Below are 21,119 nucleotides of genomic sequence, written 5' to 3' on the forward strand. Positions count from 1 at the left end.
TTGTCCAACATTTTAATGTATGACTTAATACTTACGAACTACATGTACTGACATTTCCATCAGCCTCAGCTGAATTTTGTGTTTAGTGCTAGTTAAAAAAATTTAGCATGCTTAAAGGCTTAGCTGAGATTGTAATTATACCTGTAAAACACCTACATGTCACTGTGAACATGCTAGATGTTAGCATTCAGGTCAAAGCAATTAGCCTCCCAGAGCTGCTAGTAGGGCTGTAGACTCTGTGTGTGTGCTTTACATTTTTGGCATTTAGTTGACCTGAGAATGAGTTACAGTGAGTGCAAAGGAGAATAAGCTTCAACTCACAAATCACAAACATTACAAACAGCTAATAGTGATGAGGTCAAAGGTCAGCAATGTAGTGTGAACTGATAAGACTTTTTTCTGATATATTTTTCCTTCTAAAGGCACTAAATGGCAACAGAAACATGTACAAAAGCACTACAGAACATGAACACATACACAAAGTCAGAGATCAGCCTAAAGGGTAATTGAGGCCATGCTGTCTCTGCTTGAATCCATATGCTCTACTGCTCAGTTAATTCACAGCTTGGGTACTGTGTCATGTTACATAATTGTGATGCGAGATGGAAACCTCACGTCTCCTAAAGCTCCGCTAACGAGGGATTGAAAAAAATATCAAAAACAACCGCTTGGTGGACTTTTAAAATCAAATATGGCATTGTGGATTAGTTTCAATCAATGGTTGTAGAATCTGATTAACTCATAAAGGACTACGCAAACTTTTTGTCCAAGTCAGAAACTATGACACACCAAAATGGGAGTTATTAGGTTTTTACACATATACAGGAACATATAATTGGTTCACAGCATGATGAATGTGTATAGTAGAAAGTCAAGGTGGGTAATATATAAAGTCCAGCTGAGTGCAGAGATAAGGCTAACAGCTACTGGTTTTAAAAAGGAAAAAGATATATTGTACTGACATCTCATTCTATTTTATTCGAGATAACATTTTTATATATACAGTAAAGCGGATGCCACCAAGATTGTAACATCTATCATATAATGATTTATGTTACCTTACGGTGGTGAAATTGTTCTGGAAAATCAAATACTACAAAGGCTGAGAGTCAACTCTTTTGGATTTCATAATTACAAACTTTAGACCTTCATTGTCATTTAAAGTAACAGCAGGTACAACAACGCTGCCAATGCTTCTGAGTTGCTAGACAGCAAAATCCATCCTCCTTTCCAATATTGAAACATGGCTTAACTCTGCCTTGCAAATATAATCCCTTTAACACAAGAACATATTGTATAAGCTGTTGCTATACAATATTGTGATGCACACATACTGAGTAGGCAAATATTATACATTCACAGTGCACCAGTAGACCCACACATAATTATAATGCACTGCACATGTGGTTGACTGGAACAAAGACAAACACAGACATGTAGTATAATATATAATGTAAACAGACAACATATATGTGCTTAACAAACAGGGCTATAACCTACTTTTATTATATGTGCACTGTTGCTTCATATTTTGAATAAATGACCAAAAGTCCAAGGTATATCTCTAATTGGTATTTTTTAACAGTTTAAAAATAGCAATTATTAACATTGTCTACCTATGTTTTAGGTTGAGTTTCCCTACTGGATAGATGCAGGTTGGACACATAAGGAGGTGTACAGTAGGTGTAGGGAAGCCCTTGGAAACAGGGGGGAACCAAGGTTATTATATGACAGCATGTCCGAAGGGACATGGAGACAGACTAGACTCAGTGCAGTGATTCACCATCATGTCATCAGACAGCAAATTAGGCCTGGGGGAGGACAGGAACATATTACAGCAATGTTTCCACCAGGACTGTGTTTTCTTAGTCATGTGGAAAGGCTAGAATTTAAATAGGATTTAGGTCATGTGGCACTGAAACTCTCCAGTAAAACCAATAGGCCTACAAGTCAAATTATTGAATTTAATAATTATTTTTATGTTACTGCTGTATCTATAAAAGTTGCCTGTAACTTAATGTCACTGGCCTTTTGTCATATAAAGGCATAAATACCATATGCATACAAAAAGCTGAAATAAATCTGTGAAAGACAACTGCTTCATTAAATTCACTTTATTGCAGAAATACAACCGTAGCTGCAGTTTTCTTAATTGACTTCCTGGAATAGCTGGAGAGTTGGAGATATGAGACTGTTTTCTGTCTTCTGTCTTCTTATGCTTAACAAGAAGTCGAATAAGCGTATTTTTAAAAATGTCAACAATTCCTTTAAACAAAGCAAAGATTAACTGCAGCTCTGATGAACCAGGAATGCTCTCCTGAACAAAGTTAACCTGGCTTCCTGTATTCTGCCGACACTCTAGAAATGGTGAGACCGCTGCCCTTTTAATATGCAGGGGAAGCTCTCACAGGGTTGATAAAGCTCATCCTGGTTGGCTAAGCATGTACATACACATTTTAACTGCATGGATATGCCACTGGCTACACTAATAGAATCCCATTAGAGGGCAAAGCCTGTGTAAAACACAACCCATTGCTGCCAAAGTCTAATTAACACATAACACAAAAATTGGGACAGTGAAAGATAAGAAGAGACTAAGGGAAAGACAGACAGAAATGCACAGCTAGCTGAAAGAAGCACAGCCTCTGCCATGGATTTCCAAAGTTGACTCTAAACTTGTTCTCCAAATGTATCAAAAAGATGGAAAGGATGCACACCATTTGGAACTGAAAATAGTTTGCAATGCAGATGAGCTGTGTTATATCTGACTTGTGGCCTGTTATCATTACCATCATCAATTCAGCGGGACGCTTTACAAGTCCAAAAACATTGATCTCACTTTTCCTATCCTCATAGTGTGTGTGTGTGTGTGTGTGTGTGTGTGTGTGTGTGTGTGTGTGTGTGTGTGTGTGTGTGTGTGTGTGTGTGTGTGTGTGTGTGTGTGTGTGTGTGTGTGTGTGTGCTTTAGAGGCTTTAATAGTCTTTAAATGAATGAAAGAAGAAGAGGACATTTATGGGTTACATAGAATTAATGGGCCTGAGAAAGCAAATCTCATACATAAGTGATTGCATGATGCATGTGTGGTTTGTGTATATGGCAGGGAAGGGATGCTGACTTAACATTTCCTCCATGTAAATGCAGCATGATGAATGGACTCACCACCAAAATTAGACGGAGCACAGAAAGAGCCTCAACAGCAAAAAAAGAAAAATAAACCATAGCATGTGCCATCCCATGGTTTTTCCATGATGATTCCAAAACCATCAACACTTTTAAAAGAGTTTCTCATATGTCCTTGAGAAACTACAATTTTCACTCTGACCTCACAATAAAGCACTCAGAGTCAGCCTTGAAAGATCTTGCTGCGACATCAAAACATAAGTCTAAGTATACCTGGTTCATTTCAAATTGACTTCTTGATCTAACAAGCATGCGCTTTAAATAAGTCTGTTGATATTATGTAGTTTTGTTGGTTAACAAATCCAATGACCAAAACCAATGATAAATGGATCTTTCTGCCTGTGTATCCAAAGCTTGACACATCTTAGTCCAAAAACAAACAAAAAAAACCTTCTGCCATAAATCCTTGCTAGCACAGCCAAATATTGTCGCTGAAAATAGTCCCCAACAAAAGCAGTATTTATTCCTGTTTGACCGGTTTGCCTTTAAAACAATCCATGACCCGTTAAGTACCACAGACTGGCTTGGAATGTCATAAAATATAAAGATAAAGATTTTATCTTATCATGTAATTTGTAAACAATTACCAAAATACAGAATATTGCCAGCCTCGTCCTTTAATGGCTATCATACCATACGTTTCGTTGTTGAATTCTTTGCTTGTTTGCCGGGTCCTCCTCTCAGTATGCGTTTACTTGTCTGCCCTTGTCTGTCTATCAGCCTGTCTGACGCAAAACGGACCTCAAAACAGCCACATAATCCTCATAATTAATAAGTAATCATCATTATGGATAACCTTGATGTATCATTTTATGGAGTCATATTCACATGATTTTAGGAATCATTCAAGCAAATCACAACACCATATTACCATGCTGTTCAGAGTTTTGAAAATGCTGCATAAATCCAGTTTAATTGTTGAATTAATGCATGTATTATTGCATGTTATTATCTACATCTGTTCAGAGTGCTGACATTTAAGTTTATTGGATTAAGCAGCAGTTCACACATGAGGTGATAACCAATGATTGAGAACACAAACACACACACACACACACGCACACACACAATCCAGACCCCTGCAGCTTTAGCAACTGTGTATCACACCTACATCCCACGAGAAACACCGCGAGGCTAAACCTAATATTTCACCACAACAATAACAGTCAAAGAACTAACAACAGCATCATTATTTAAGCATGGATATGAATAATTCTGTCCAATAGGGCAGTGACTACTGAAGATATTAAATGTGCAGTAGGTAAGCCTTATAAAACTAACTTTCTGTCATATTTGCTGAAACTGACCCTATGTTCCAGTAGAACTACATGAAGCAGGTAATACAAAATAAAAAAATCCAGCTCCTCTGGCACCACCTACAGCCTGTAGTGTGATTTGCAAAAATACACAGCTCCCTGTTCAGATGCACCAATCAGGGCCAGGGGGGGGGGTGTCTAACTGTACGTACACACCGCCGCCGACTTGAGCTGCAAAGAAGCTCTGGACGCCCTGTCGAGGACGCTTGTCAAAAAGTCCAAGGAAGCTGTTTGACGCTTTGGCCGCTCTGACGTGGGAGCATTCTTCGATCATGTGCAACACACGATTGAAGAAAAAGCACAAGCAGCCACTGCACGGCCAATACACTGACACTAGAAACCTTTTATAAATTACATATATAAGGACATCATTTGTATTGTTTGTTGGTCACAGCGGTGTCTGTTAGCAGTTAGCCGCTGAACCGCAGCAGAATGCAGGCAGAGCGAGCAGCCGCCAGCTGTTGACCCGTGCAGGACTTCACTGTGAGCGGACTGTTTAGAGACCATGTGACGGCACGTTAACTGGTCCTTATCGCAAAAACAACGTTACATCATAAATGATAGGGGAACCCAGCAACGGCGATTATGAGATTTCCCTCCATTTTCATGGAACTAATGTCTTGGTAGGAACAAAAGTTTACATCGTATGTTTCTCCAGAATCAGCCAGCGAGAAGGACGTCTATATTCCGATTGGTTGCTGCCGTTTGCTGCTGCTTGCCGCTGAACCGCGTCATAGCTCATTACCATAAAGTTGACCAAAGTTCAACTTTCTGATTGACGCTCAAAACGCTCAAAACGCCCAAAACGCGACGCCGACAGTTTTGACGCTCCTTGCAGCTGAGAGAAGCCAGCTTCCATTGAAAATTAATGACTTCCGGTATCTTTAGACGCCCAAGTCGGCGGCGGTGTGTACGTACAGTAACTGCGTGTCAATCACTGCTCATCCACACACATTCATTCTCCCTTGTTGGGGGAGGGGTTTAGGAGACCGTTTTGGGCTTTAGCGGAAAGGGGGAATGACTGAGAAGTTGTCGATGTTCAAATTTTTTGGCTAAGTCCTGGATCTTCCCAATCCTACCTACAGCACCTTAAACGCTTATGGAAAGAGTTATAACATCACCTTCAGATCCTCTTATTAGATTACTACTCTGACTTCATCTACATCAACACTTAAGTTCTCCAAAATACAGTTTTACAACAGAGGCCACGGCATAGCCTGCACAGTGGGATACATTAATATCCCAGCCTAATGCAAAAATATGTCACAGCTTACGCTATTGTGGAATGGTTAAAGGGAAAGGGAAAGAGAAAAAGACACTGACTTCATTGTGTGGGCCATTGCTAGAAATCTCAATATATCAATGTCAGATATGTACATGCTGGAATGCCTTCAAGATTATAAGGTATGTTAAAGTTCATGCTGATGCAAAGTTGACATTTTGGCCTGATGATGACGTTGCAACAAAGAAAGCTAATGTGTCTAAAATGGAAAACGTCTCTGGGGGAGAATTTCATGACCATCTGCCCATTACATTTCCTGAGTGTAAGAGGACATTTTTGCCTGATAGTGGTGCTAGGAGAAAGGTCAGAGCGTCACAAAAAACAATAGGAGTCATCCTGCGGGAAACTATTCAGACAGGATGTTATATACATACGGTATATAGGGATATATTCAAAGACCATGAGGTCACCAGAATAACAAAATCATCATCAACTGGGTTTTTCAAAAAATGTAATCTGGATCAAATTGATATGGATTTGGAAATCTCATGTTTTGCTATCCAGGATCACTTGATCCATCTCACTTTTATGCCAGTTTTTTAAAGGAACATTGGAGTGGATCACTGTGATCCAAATACCAAATTTCAGGATTACCAAATCGTGTTTACCAGAGCCTTAAATGGAACCAACAGTGTAGCCTACTAATAGCCATTGTTTGTATTTATTTTAAGAAATAGAAACACTGTAATAAAGAGAAACATTTTACATTCTTTATTTTGTTATATTGTTTTTTGTTTTGTTTTTTTGTTTACCATATCTCATTAGATGTGACATGCTTCACATATGCTTCAAATATGAAGAAATGTATATATCATCAGTAAACATTGATTTTGTGATCATTCACTTAAAAAAACACTTTTTTTGGATCAAATAGATCCCAAACCGAGTTCAAAGTTTTGAAAAACTCAAAGGGCAGGTTTGATCCAGATCAAATGTAAAATCAGATTACGTGATCTGATCTTAGTTCGCAATCCCTCTTTTGCTAAAACCCATTTCCACGATTTGATCCAATCCGTGATCCGAAATACCAATGGATTACTTTTGAAAAACTGGGCCCTGGGGACCACAAATCTATATATTAATGTTATATCAAGATGACTTGCTCTGGATGGTGTTGATGAAAAAATGGACCGGCCAATCAATATTGCTATCTGTAGGCAATTAGCGTTGCAAAAAGCTAACCCCTGTGAACATAAACTTTGGACCGAAAGCAAGTGAAATAATTACAAGGTTGGTCGAGAATACAAAATTGTGAGAATGGTGTGTGCCAACATTTACCTCACCTCTTTTTCTTATTCATGGGTGTGCATACCTGTGTTAGCTGCTCCAGCCTCTGCTTCGCCCCCTTCAGCACAGGATCTGTATTACGGACGGTCATCTCTGGGTTTTCCTTCTGGGCTTTTAAACTGCTGCCAACCACAAGACCTGCATAACTACAGAAAGAAAGAACAAGAGAGAGACATGAAGTACTTTCTGTCCCAGTTCTGTGTGTGTGTGTGTGTGTGTGTGTGTGTGTGTGTGTGTGTGTGTGTGTGTGTGTGTGTGTGTGTGTGTGTGTGTGTGTGTGTGTGTGTGTTGCTCTCATCTCATGCCCCAGTTTTCCCACAGTCACTATACTAGTGTGTTCAGTCAGGGTGTAGTGATACACTTCATGTACACACACACACACACACACACACACACACACACACACACACACACACACACACATTTTAAAATAAGTTAACTCCTGGCAAATGAAACAAAGAAACAGACTTGTATTCAAGCAGAGGAGTCACTTGAGAAGTTCAGCTATGGTGACATGAGTTCATCATCTGGCAGACTGATCTTAATCTTAATCACCTTGTTGAAGTCATGGAGATTTTATAAAGAACGGGTTGTAAAATGATTCATTGAACTCCATAACATGTCTCTTTTATTTTACAAATTAACTATATTTGACGGCTGTACTCAGTCTTTTACTGAGTACAATTTCAAAGGCAGTATTTTTTTTTATATATATATTGATACATATGTTTAGGTAGTATTTTTGAGTTAAGTGGTATTTATACTTGTATTACTCTAGGTGTTTCTCGTGTATGGTGGCCGACAGGGGCAAATGCCCTGCAACTTCAGAAAACACACGCAAATAGACAAAACACAAGCAAATTAAGAAAACAACTTTATTAATTTGACAACACATGTGCAGCATTCCGCAAACGCGCTGCATATACACACAACACAACCAAATATACAAACGCGCTGCAATTAAAAAACAATGCAAAAAGAAAAGCAAACCCCGAAAAAAGAAGCGATGCAAAAAGAAAAACAACTTCATTAATTTGACAACACATGCGCAGCATTCAGCAAACGCGATGCAAATACACACAACACAACCAAAAGCACACAAACCCCGAAAACAAATGCAACAAAAAAGACGATGCATCCAGATTCCACAACGGAAGTTCTCCAGACCTCTAGAGGGAGCAGCTAAGTGGAACAGCGGGATTTATGACCCCTTTTCTGCCTTTTGGGTACGGCTGCATATTAAAAAGAGAACTCCTGTCTCATGCCCTTATTAATAACATAATATAATATATTAGTAATATACAGTCTATGCTCCCGTCTCAGCCGGGAGGCTGGTGCCGTGCTCGAGCTTCGTCTTTTCAAAATAAAAGCTCGCGTTTGGTCGGCTCGTCTTCCTTGGGTGTTTTGGATGTTTTGGAACTAAACAGTACCGCAATCATGCTAATGAATACAATAACTTTTTCAGCAGATGTCTTACTTACAACACAATGGAGCAAGCAAAGCAGTTTTGTCTTTATGTGCAGGCGGGATTTAGGCTATTCAGTTTGATAAATCCCACGGTAAATTGGCTGGTTTACTAAACAGGGAGGGATTATAAATAGTCTTTTTTTTCGTATTTCAAGAGCGAATTGCTTCACAATATGAATACAGATTGGTCACTTATTTTGTTGTACAATCACAATTTTACACTTGAGGAGGTCTACACTTCAGTGATGCGCTTTCGGACCTGGAACTTAAACCCTCTTATTTAATGTGGCTTAAACAAACGTCAACGTTAAACACTGATGCAGTTTTAAATGTTTTATTACCACGAGTTTACAGACACGTCTCTGCTGATTGAGTATCACCTGTGACCCGATCCGAGACGAGAGAAAACATATCTCAAACATAGACTAAATATTTACAGTCTATGAGCTCACCTTTGCACACCGTTCTGAGATTGAACGTCTCGCTCTCTCTCTCTCTCTCTCTCATAGACTGTTAGTATGCTCTCCCCCCAGCCCAAAAAAAAACAATTAGCTGTTCCACTGCTAAGTGTAATATTGTGATTATACAACAAAATAAGTGACCAATCTGTATTAATATTGTGGAGCAATACGCTCTTGGAATACAAAAAATAGACTATTTAAAATAGTCCCTCCCTGTTTAGTAAACCAGCCAATTTACCGTGGGATTTATCAAACTGAATAGCCTAAATCCCGCCTGCACATAAAGACAAAACTGCTTTGCTTGCTCCATTGTGTTGTAAGTAAGACATCTGCTGAAAAAGTTATTAGCATGATTGCCGTACTGTTTAGCATGATTGCCGTACTGTTTAGTTCAAAAACATCCAAAACACCAAAGGAAGACGAGCCGACCAAACGCAAGCTTTTATTTTGAAAAGTCGAAGTTCGAGCACGGCACCAGCCTCCCGGCTGAGACGGGAGCATAGACTGTATATTACTAATATATTATATTATGTTATTAATAAGGGCATGAGACAGGAGTTCTCTGTTTAATATGCAGCCGTACCCGACTCTAATAAAAAGGCAGAAAAGGGGTCATAAATCCCGCTGTTCCACTTAGCTGCTCCCTCTAGAGGTCTGGAGAACTTCCGTTGTGGAATCTGGATGCACCGTTTTTTTATTGCATTTGTTTTTGGGGTTTGTGTGCTTTTCTTTTTGCATCGTTTTTTATTCGCATCGCGTTTATGTATTTGGTTGTGTTGTGTGTATTTGCATCACGTTTGCTGAATGCTGCGCATGTGTTGTCAAATTAATAAAGTTGTTTTTCTTTTGGCATCGCTTCTTTTTTCGGGGTTTGCTTTTCTTTTTGCATTGTTTTTTAATTGCAGCGCGTTTGTATATTTGGTTGTGTTGTGTGTATATGCAGCGCGTTTGCGGAATGCTGCACGTGTTGTTTAAAATTAATGAAGTTGTTTTCTTAATTTGCTTGTGTTTTGTCTATTTGCATGTGTTTTCTGAAGTTGCAGGGCGTTTGCCCCTGTCGGCCACCGTACTCGTGGGATGTAAGTGGTATTACACTAATTTTAGTGATGGATTTGAATGGTTACTGGACTCCCTGCACCATCTACAAAGTATGTTTATTTTGCTACCATAAGAGCAGAGTTTAACATGTATATGAGAACGATATGGGCCTTTTAAAGCGCCCATATTATGCTCATTTTCAGGTTCATAATTGTATTTTAAGGTTGTACCAGAATAGGCTTACATGGTTTAATTTTCAAAAAACACCATGTTTTTGTTGTACTGCACAGCTGTCTCTCACTGCTACAGATCCTCTTTTCACCTGGTCTCTGTTTTAACTACAGAGTGAGACCTCTTTTCTTCTTCTTCTTCTGTACTATCTTTGATTGCACTGCACATGCGCAGTAGCTCAGATGTAGATCATGTCAGCTAGCTAGCTCCATAGACAGTAAAAGAGAGCCTGTTTCTCCAACTTCGGTTAGTTACAAGAAAGGATTAGCTGGGAGACTTCTAAACGAGGGCGCACATGTAAGTAGTTCTTTTGTAGATTATGGTGAACTTGTGTGTTGTAGCAGTGCTTTGCTATTGAGAACGAGGTAGCATGCTAACGCTAGCATGCTAACGGTTGCGGTTAGCCAGCTCGTTTCGGCTAGTGACGTAAAAAGCCAGCTCGCCCGGAGACTGAAAGCAGGACACATTCAGAAACCGTATCTCACTCAAAACAGCATGGATGGATTTTTTTTCAAAGTTTGTATGCGTGTGGAAGCACCAGAGATACAAAATAACACCCCAAATCCCAGAAAAAGTGATTTCTTCATAATATGGGCACTTTAAGCTAAATTTAATTTGGCCTGTTAAATATTACCAGCTATGAATGATGGCTGTCCACTGGTTTCTGGCTTCTTCTGGATGATTTTTCTGAATAGCTACTTTTTCTGCAGCTATATGCATATAAGTACATCATACTGAACTAATTTAAATGACAAATTGGGTAGAGTGGCCTGAATGTGGCAAATAAACATCATCACAGAGTTTGATCCTTGGTCATCTAGCACATTGATGTTTCATTCTGTAGTGGGCTATAAGTGAGTATCACATCATTTTGTCTGCGTGGGGGGATTGCAGTGGGTGGATCAAAAGGAAGATGAAGTGAGAGAAAAGAAAAAGAGAAGAAGTAACAGTTCATGAGTCATATGTTTCCAAGTCTCCACGGTCCAAACCAGCTCTGCTAGCTAATACAATCAGCCACCAACTCAGTAACCGCTGAGTCCACACCCTCGAAAACACACTCTGGCTATGGCAACAAGGGGAAAGGGTTGTGGGAACCTGAGAGCAGATGCAACCGAACATAAAAACAAACTACTTGACTAATTCCAAGAGACGGTGTAGTGGTGAAGACCCCAGCATCTGGAGCCATGCTAACCCTGCTGGTCTGGAATCAGATCCCATCAGAAAGTTTACTCAGAATAAGAGATGTTCCGTTACCGATACGAGTACTATACCACCACGCAATAAAGCCCTAAAGAAAATCTACGTTATTAATGTTCTTTTTCCGTTATAACTGACTGTCAAACTGGATAATAAAAGAAAGTTCTGTGGCATTCATTGTTAGTGTTTGTTCATGTTTCACAATGAGTTTAACATGAGCCAACAAAGATAAAAATCATATGACATCCATACAGTTGTTAAAACATAATAAAATATATGACACACTGGTATCGGATTGGTACTTGGTATCGGACCATCTCTAATCAGAATGCATGAAGTCTCTAATCAACCTTCTCAAATTGTTTTATTGTTAAACAGATTGTTTTCATACATACATTTTACTTAATAAATGGATTAAATACTCCTTACAGTCTTATTCTAATCAAAGTGTTGATTGTTGATGTCCTGAGGCCCGACTCACAAAGCAATTCCAGCTTAGTCTTTTTCTCACATTGGTAATCCATGAGAGAGTGAATGAATGAGACTACAGATCCTCATGGGAAAATGAGGTCATTAGAGAGGCAAAAATAATAAGATGCAGTGGGGAAAAAGAATATAGCACACAACTTTATTTAATATATAATATATATAATATATAATAAACAGATATGGCACTGAATAAAAATAAATTAAACATAGTGCTGACACTTTCAACATATTAAGTAGTCTAGAGTGTGTATGGGGAAAAACAGAATTTCACTCTTATGTTTCATGATGAGATGCATTATACAGTTTCTGCTGGGCAATGCAGAGAAGAGTACTGGAGAAAAACTGCATTGTAAATGATTAAACAAAATGGCTAGAGGAAAAGAGCAATTGATTAAGGTCCGTTTGACTGTAGTACTGTTTACATAAATTGGTGGGAGCTACTTTTCAGTGTGCAAATACCACTCACATTTTTTAAAGATGGATTCATGGTTGACACATGGGGCACATGTTTTGATTTATATAGTTCAGCATCAGATATGCAATGCTAGACAGATCCTTGCATGATCAGGCTTTATCTACAGTTTACATTCTTTAATTTACTTTGTGATGTAACCTATGGTGGGAAGGTCCACATTGTTTGTTTACTCATGAGACTATAGTTAAATTATTAAAGGGACACCCATCAGCTACGGTGTAGCCTAAATGTGAAGCTTCAGCAGCTATGTGTGTAACATAGCATTGACATTACACTTAAGATTTTCTATTCTATTCATATTCTGAAATGTTCAACATATAACAGCAAGCAGCACTGAACCAACCACTGATGGAAATACTGATATATGAGTATAGTCACTTTTCTATCTAGCATTTGTGCATAACTCATCCTGCAACAATCACTGTGCCACTGGCCATTTATACATTTTCTCAAATCCTTTGATCTTAACATGCTCCAGAGGAAGTTATCCACACGGCACAAAAAAAGTTAGCAAGCCTTATCAATACGGAAGTCTGGGTTAATCCTAAATTAGCTGGCTAACCCACTAATCTTATAACACAGACCATATTTCATGGATGTCTTTTGTATTGCTGCTACATAAACAAAAGGCACATTCCAAACACCAATCACCATGGAAACTGCTTACATTGATTACAAAGATGTACCAGTGAACAGCAAAAGATCATACGTTGCACCACTGCTAATGACAAGAAATGAATTCTTCTTTGACTGTTTCATCAAATGAGACAGTATGGTGGACAAAAACAGGATATGCTACATGTACCGACATTCCCAAAACAGTGTGATTGAGTATCCGTGACAACATGATATTGGACTACATGTAAATGCATTAACACATGTGATGAAAGGTTCTGCAAACCTCACCCTAACTGATTTATAAAATCCAAGGCAATAAAAAGAGTAAAATATGAGAGGAAAGAGGAGGAAAAAAAGACAGGAAAAGAGAAGGGTGAAGAGGGAGGATGAAAAGAGAAAAAAAGCTCAATTAGAAACCACACACTGTGCCCCAGGGGGAAATCCCAAGATTCCTTAGACTCCAGCAAAGATTTTAGGGATCAGTGTCAACACCACACGTCCAATGAATCTGCCACACACCCAAGACTGGCAACACCTACACCAATATTTTCTTTTAAATGCATTAATGCTCGAAATGTGTGTCTTTATTAGTAACAATGTAGCCAAGAGTGACAGGCAATTGATTTGACCTTTATTTATTATTAAGGTTGGATGAGACTTGCTTTTTTTTCCCCCACACACACACACCCTGTTTACAGTTACACTGACAAATAAACTAACTCATATACTATATAAACAGACACAAACAGAACTAAATAATTACCATAATTAGTTAAAGCGTCATGATAATGACAGGGTGTTACAGAGGTGTATAAAGTGTTTGGGTTTGTGTGGCTGTGCAGTTCATTTTGTAAGACCAGTGCACCAACAATACAACAGTCATTCCTTTTAGAGCATTGAAGGATACATACAAGATGACAATTTTCCAATAAGACATTTGTAGATAAGTAATCACCAAAGGGTTAATATTTCTCTCAGTAAAGGAAGACCAACCAAACTAATCATAAAAAATGCAATGATGAATATTATAATTACTTCAAGTAACGTCAAGTCAAACGGGAGTAAAGATTGTGTAAATCACAAGCAGCTGTTTAAAGCCGACAATTGTTAAAAATTGGGTTGAAAAAATGTGTTAAAAAGCAGCTAGAGTAGACATGATATAAAGTTAAAAACTGTTACAGAGGAAGGCATTTTCTGGTTTTGTGAAATGTGGAAATGATTGAATGGTTACTATGAACATGAATTTATATATATATATATATATATATATATATATATATATATATATATATATCTCTGGTAACAGAAATGTGTATATTTTCTTTCATTGTGTTTTAAAGGTTTTTCACCTTCTACTGCTACTGCTATACAAGACTAAACTGTTAAGCATCTTAAGACCTATACAGGCACATTTCTATACATCCCCATAATCAGGAACTGAGAGACAAAACTACTTTAACAATGCTTTCTGTACAACATAAATGGTAACTGTTTCTGTGCAGAAATTCAGGATTTGGTGGATACAAAGGTTTTCTATATGATATCTAAATGTGCATTTTTTTCATTGATACCTGTTTCTACATGCTGTGATCTTCTTAATATCAAAACGAGTTACAGTGGAGACAATGACTTATTAAATTTATTAAAGAGGAGTTGTAATTTCTCTGTAGCTACTTGAATAGAATCAGCGACACAGAATATTAGAGAATCGTCTGCATAAAGATGTATTTGACTATTAAGCATGAAAGAAATGTCATTACCATGACATGTACAGTATTCAGATTGGGCTGTCCCTACCCTCGCACACGGCAGTCATGTCATAAACAGCTCTGAAACTATTTACAGGCATCCCTTCTGACTCCTAATGAAAACAATCTTTGTAAAAAGTAAAGAATAATCAACTGTATCAAATGTTTTTTTATAAATATATATACAGTATATATAATAAATAATAAATATATAAATAAATATAATATACAGGACAATATTCCTATCGTCTAAATTATTTACAGCTAACATTATGTGGAGCTAGGATTGACTCTAAGAGCAGAATGACATGGAGTGCTCCAAGAGGAATGCATACAGTTGTTATTAACTAGCAATTCCAGTCTAAGTGACAGGTAGGACAACAATATTTATTAGGGCCACCGCAATCTCCACCGCAAATGCAGAGGGACCACACGAGCCAATATCAATGACTATATGACTATGCAAGATGTAATGGAAAATGGGCTGTCTAACATCTACAGCCTGACAGTAAAAAGCTGAAAGGGGAATTGGCAGAGTTGGCTGTATGCAACTATTTGTTATTTGCAGGCTGAGACATTCTTAAAACACTCTATCAGCAGTAACTAAACATCTGTTGAAAGCTGAACAGATATCATTTTCACTTAATGCTTAACAGCCATCAGATTTACTGAGGCTGAGGTGAAGAGGAGTTGGCTTTATTTGCTTTAACTTGACTGCTCTCAGTATTATTAAGTTCAATTAAAATGAGTAAGGTCAAGCACAATGAGCAAATCAGTGTTGTTGATTGGACTTACAGACATCACATCTTTTGCCAACACATAAACATGAGTATTATGTGCAAAGGTTACTGAAGCTACAAAACAATGTCTTTTCAATTACCCAAGCCTAATTACCATTTGGCAAATGAACAAATCTTCTTTGTCAGTGTTGGTGATAAATCACACTTTGTGGATTGTGCTTTATATTCAAGTGAAGGGGAATATATCAACAGCATCTTCACATCTAAAGCATTGGCTGAATGTATTGCTGTGAATAAGCTATTGGCCAGATAACAAACTGTCTGGATTCTCTGTTTGATGAGACGATAATATTGCAGAAAGTGTGCTGTGTGTGACACGTAGAGCGACATTTAATAAGATCTGGAGAACGACGGACATAAATCACCAGCACCATAATGACAAAGCTGCTCTGCTGTTGCCCTCGGTTACTGCGGGGTTGTTAACAGTAACGTTTAAAGCGACTGTGGCATGCATGGAAACACACACACACACACACACACACACACACACACACACACACGCACACACACACACACACACACACACACACAGTAGAAATGAAATTACCTGACATAGTTATCTGATCTGAGAGAGGTGTGTAATTATGAGAGTCACAACCTCAATTGTAAATCTAGCGACATTCCTGTGGAGTCATTTACATAGCTCTATTACACACACACACACACACACACACACACACACCTGAGGCTTATACATGTACCTCTTGTACAAGACATGGAAGCAATATGCTGTGGTTTGGAGAGTCTCACTTTCTCCATCCTTCACATTCCTTTTCACCCCCTCGGGACAATTCTTTCTCTGCCTTTTAACAGCATTTTCCTGATTCTGTAGAGCATCAATGGCTGATGTAAAACAGATTGTAATGCTTTAAAAAACACTAAATACATCAAAACATCGGGTGTGGCAGGACTTCAGAAGTGGAAGCAGAGTTAATGTCTTGTTACTTAGGATGGTAATAACATGCTTCCCTCTTCTGGAAAAAAACAGCTATTACAACTCTAACTGCCAACATAAAGAGTTCACTTTAGTCAGTTCAAATTAGGGCTGCTCGATTATGGAAAAAAAATCATAATCATGATTATCTACCACAATTACTCATTGATGACTTTTGGAAAGATGTTGCAATTATTGGATTTAAAAAGTTAAACAAATCAACAGTGAAAACACCTTGAACTGTGAAATACTTTTCCCATTTGACTTTCTTTTTTTTACTTGCAGAGCATAATGTGCAAAATAATCGTTTTTCTCGATTATTTAGTTTTTGTGATCAGCCCTATAGCTGCAAAACACATATATGTATAACCTTACACTGTGTGAATATTCCAGCACAGTTACACAATACAAAGTCTATCTCATAGCAGCATACTTGGACTATCTTGTTCAAAATGCCAGTCAATCAAGAGTTCAGAGACATAAATATAAATAAATATAATCATATATTTATTGGTGGATGGTGATGTTTGGAAAATGTGCTTACTGTAAGAGTGTGGATTGTATTTGTAGTGTGTTGTATTATGGCCTAATGACTTTTGACTTTGCATCATGTGTACAAGTATGGGATTATTTCTCTACAGGATTTAGTTAACAAAATAAAAGCACCTGCCCAGTGGTGTAATTTTAATGGTTATTCTAATAACAGTTTTAACTGAATGTGTGTCTCGTAATGACCCACTGTCACTTACTATGTGCTCTACTGTGGACTGGCCAGGAGTGATTGGACGAGTCTGCTGCCAATTGTGTCCTGCCATTGCCTCAGTTTATTTACGGCCTAGGGCCTTTAGGTTGGGTTGGCAGCTGATAGAATTGTTTACTAATGGGTCTCCAAATTGTTCAAGTCATTCAAAGTGACTCACTGGTAAGTGTATTCTGAGACTTTGACTTAAAGTTGTTGAATATTGTAAATATTGTAAACCGATTGTATTTCTTTTTTACACATTTCGCCTGCTTGTTTTCAAATGAAATGTTAGAGGTATTTTAGTTCTTTCACTTCTGCTTTCTTTTTTGTCTGTTTTGGCATGGGTGCATTCTGATGATAAAAAGATGCTATTCAAGATTAGGAATAAATGTTTCAACTACAGTATTCTATTGTGGCGAGGCTTGACTTTGGGACAGGGGAAGAAATGACGCCTACTCTTATGCTGGACCCTTCTTCGCCTAAACAGGGGCCGGACCATCTTCATCCTCGTGCTAGCGCGTATCCGTATAAGAGAGAAGAGAGCTAACAATCTGCTCTCCTCTCCTTTATAACGCACTCTCAGACTTTCTCATCATTCTGTGTGTTTTGCCGCCTTTCTCTCTTTTTCTCACATACCCAAACTCTCACCAACACAGACATTTGTAAGTGAAGTGGGTCAGAGGGCGGAGGAGGTGAATGGAGGTCTGAATAGAAGGATGGAGAGATGAATGGATGGCTGAATTAATGAATAAACGGGTGGATGGATAGATGCAAGAGAGAAGAAGATGTAAAGAGGTCAGAGAGGCACAGACTGGCTGAAGTCCAAGACAGGCTGAGTGTAATGCCTCTTCTGTTCCTCTAAATAAAACCCTAAAACACACTTCACAGATACACACTCTGGGGATTTCTGAATATTTTACATACAGCCTTGTTTATGTTCAGAAACCTTACTGACCTACAGACAAAAGGGACTTCATCAGATGTTTATTTATCTATGACATTATTGAGGGTGTAACCATCTGCATATCTTAAACAAAAAATTATATACATTAGTGTACATCACAAAATGTATTACTGTAAAGAGTGTTATTTATATACAATTAAATAGGAGGGGTCCTGCTCAATTTCTCTTAAAATATCAGCAGAGGTAAAGAAATGGCAGAGCCATTAAATATAAGGTTTACTGGCCTTCACTGAAGCACTGATGGTGACAAAGCAGTAAACAAGTGTGTGTGCGTTTTTGTGTAGGATGTCCTTGCAAGACTACATGGCCTGTTTCATATGGTTGATAGACCATTAACAGAAAAAACTTCTCCATCACAGCAACTGAGTAACTGTGTGTGTGTGTGTGTGTGTGTGTGTGTGTGTGTGTATGTGTGCGTGTGCGTGTGTGTGTGTGTGTGTGTGTGTGTGTGTGTGTGTGTGTGTGTGTGTGTGCGTGTGTGTGTTGAGAGAAGGCCGTGCACAGCGAGATGTCAGAATATTTCATATTCTGTGTGTATTGCAGGGTGCATGTTGGTATGCGTGTTAGTTGGAACGTGTGAATGAATGTGTGCGTTGGAGTGCGTTTGTGTGCACGTCTCTGAATGTGTGTGCGTTGGTGCGTGCGTGTATGTGTGCCCATTTATCTTGTTACCAGTTTAAGCTGCCAATGTAATCACCATGAGAAAGACTCTGGAAACAAACTCTCTAACCTTCACAACCCTGTCACCCCCCTGGCGACTATTAGAGGACCCCCCACACACACACAGACACACAACCACACGCACACGCACGCACATTCTTAAATGCAGCACTTTTGTCCCCTTTTTTAAATTTAAAAATCATTTTCACTAACAATTAGACGCAGTCATGGATCACTACCCAAGTAAAGAACTCATTACTGGGATTTCATACTCTAAAGTTCTGTTTCAGATACATGTAGAAAATACAAATCCACCAATGTAAGCTCAACAACAACTGATGATATTTCACTTTATATCAGGCTTACCTAAAGTAACGAACACACGATTTACACCGTAAAGTGCAGCTGAGTAGATTCAACATCCAAGGTGGCACTTAACATCTGTCTCACACACCTATTGGGTTGTTACTTAACACCAAATTGTGACACCGAAGCTTCTGGGCAGATGGCAGTACAGATAGCAATGTTAAATACTGTAGCAGCACTCCAGTCAAGGACGGACAAATTAACTACGCACCAACTTGGATTTTACATGGCCTCCTGAGCTTTGTATTCCAACATACTGGATCTAAAATGAAACAACGAAATATGACATTCTCTCCAATGGGGTTGCATTTTCACTACTTGTCCAGTGGAATTACAAACGTAAATGAGCATTACATGTCCAAAGTGGGTGCCTCACTTGAGTAGGCATGCAGTACCACATAGTGTGTCAGAGCAACTGCTCTATATGATTAGTAGGTCCTTCTCAGTGGTGGAAGAAGTAATCAGATCCTTTACTTAAGTAAAAGTACTAATACCACACTGTAAACACACTCTGTTACAAGCAAAAGTTTGTAAATTAAAATAAAAATAAAAATAAGCATTGAAAATGTTACTTAAGTAAAAGTATGTAAGTATCATCAGGATGTACTTAAAGTATTAAAAGTAAAGGTACTCAATGCTGAAAAATCCTCACATTTTAGAAACTGGAAACAATTCTGTCAATCAACTAAATGTTCAAATGGCTAAGCATTTCAGCTGTACTTGTAGGCCTATATATATATTTGGGTAGTTTGATTCATAATACAACATGGTACTTTATAAACTGCATGTGTTTTGTGTGCAAAAATCTTCATGTGTAAAAAAACTAGTAACTAAAGCTGTCAGATTAATGTATTGGCAATATTTCTCTCTGAAATGCAATGGAGTAGAATTACAAAGTGGAAAGAAAATACAAGTACCTCAAAGTTGTACTTAAGTAAAGTACTTGAGTAAATATAGTTATAGTAGTTAGTTACATTCTACCACTGGTCCTTCCTGGGATAAATTATTTGCTACTAAGTAATGCACGTAATGTAACATACACGCACGCACGCACGCACGCACGCGCACGCACACACACACACACACACACACACACACACACACACACACACCTTTCTACGAGTTCTTGGCCGCTCCAGCATGTGTGCTGCTCAACCTCCATCTCACTTTCACATAGCATCTCTGGCAGCTCTGAGAAAAACCACTGGTACCGCTGGATAGAGCCCTCAAACTCCCTGAAAGAGAGAGAGAGAATTGTGCACAGTTGAATACTTGGGTTGACCAATGTACCATATGCTTTTATTTGTTTCAATTTAGACTTGTCATGTGCAATTCTTTTTGAAATCTTCTGATAGACAGGTAGGTAAGTTACTGAAAGCAACGTGAGGAATGTAAAAAAAGAAATGATAATGATAATGACTCCATTATGAAAATCTGATATGAAGGCTTTCTTCTAATGACTTGGCTGATGTCAGGTTTTATTTATCCTCAGCCTTTAGGAAATGGCTATATCAGTGAAGAGGAATGACACGTAAAAAAAAATTAAGAGATTGTATTAATCAAATGCCACTAAAGATACAGAGAATTGAAAGTTCACTGACAACAGTTGCTTTGCACTTTATTGGCCTAATGTTTGCACTGAATCATTATGTGATGATGTTTTTTATTTCATCTCTTTATTTATGATTCAAAGGATTACAACAAGGTACAAACACAAACTGAAAATATTTTAGCCAAATTTTTCCCACTTCCCCACCCTGCCCCAAATGTAGGTCCATAAAAGTATGAAATTAATAAACATTAAAATTACTAATCCGTCAAGCAGAGTTAAGAGGTCCACATACAATGTTTAAAATATATCAA

General features: G+C 38.2%; 1 protein-coding gene across 1 annotated transcript in view; it reads right to left on the bottom strand.

Annotated features, from left to right (window-relative positions):
- LOC114560953 (glypican-5) overlaps positions 1–21,119 on the bottom strand; it is a 63,710-nt gene that overhangs the window by 22,290 nt on the left and 20,301 nt on the right. Inside the window, exons 8-9 of the mRNA XM_028586588.1 lie at positions 20,369–20,491; positions 7,092–7,212 (exon numbers count right to left, since the gene is read on the bottom strand). Coding sequence (XP_028442389.1) covers positions 7,092–7,212; positions 20,369–20,491 — 244 coding nt within the window. The remainder of the gene's footprint in view (positions 1–7,091; positions 7,213–20,368; positions 20,492–21,119) is intronic.

This window comes from Perca flavescens, chromosome 9 (assembly GCF_004354835.1).
Source record: "Perca flavescens isolate YP-PL-M2 chromosome 9, PFLA_1.0, whole genome shotgun sequence".
In the NCBI taxonomy this organism is placed as follows: Eukaryota; Metazoa; Chordata; class Actinopteri; order Perciformes; family Percidae; genus Perca; species Perca flavescens.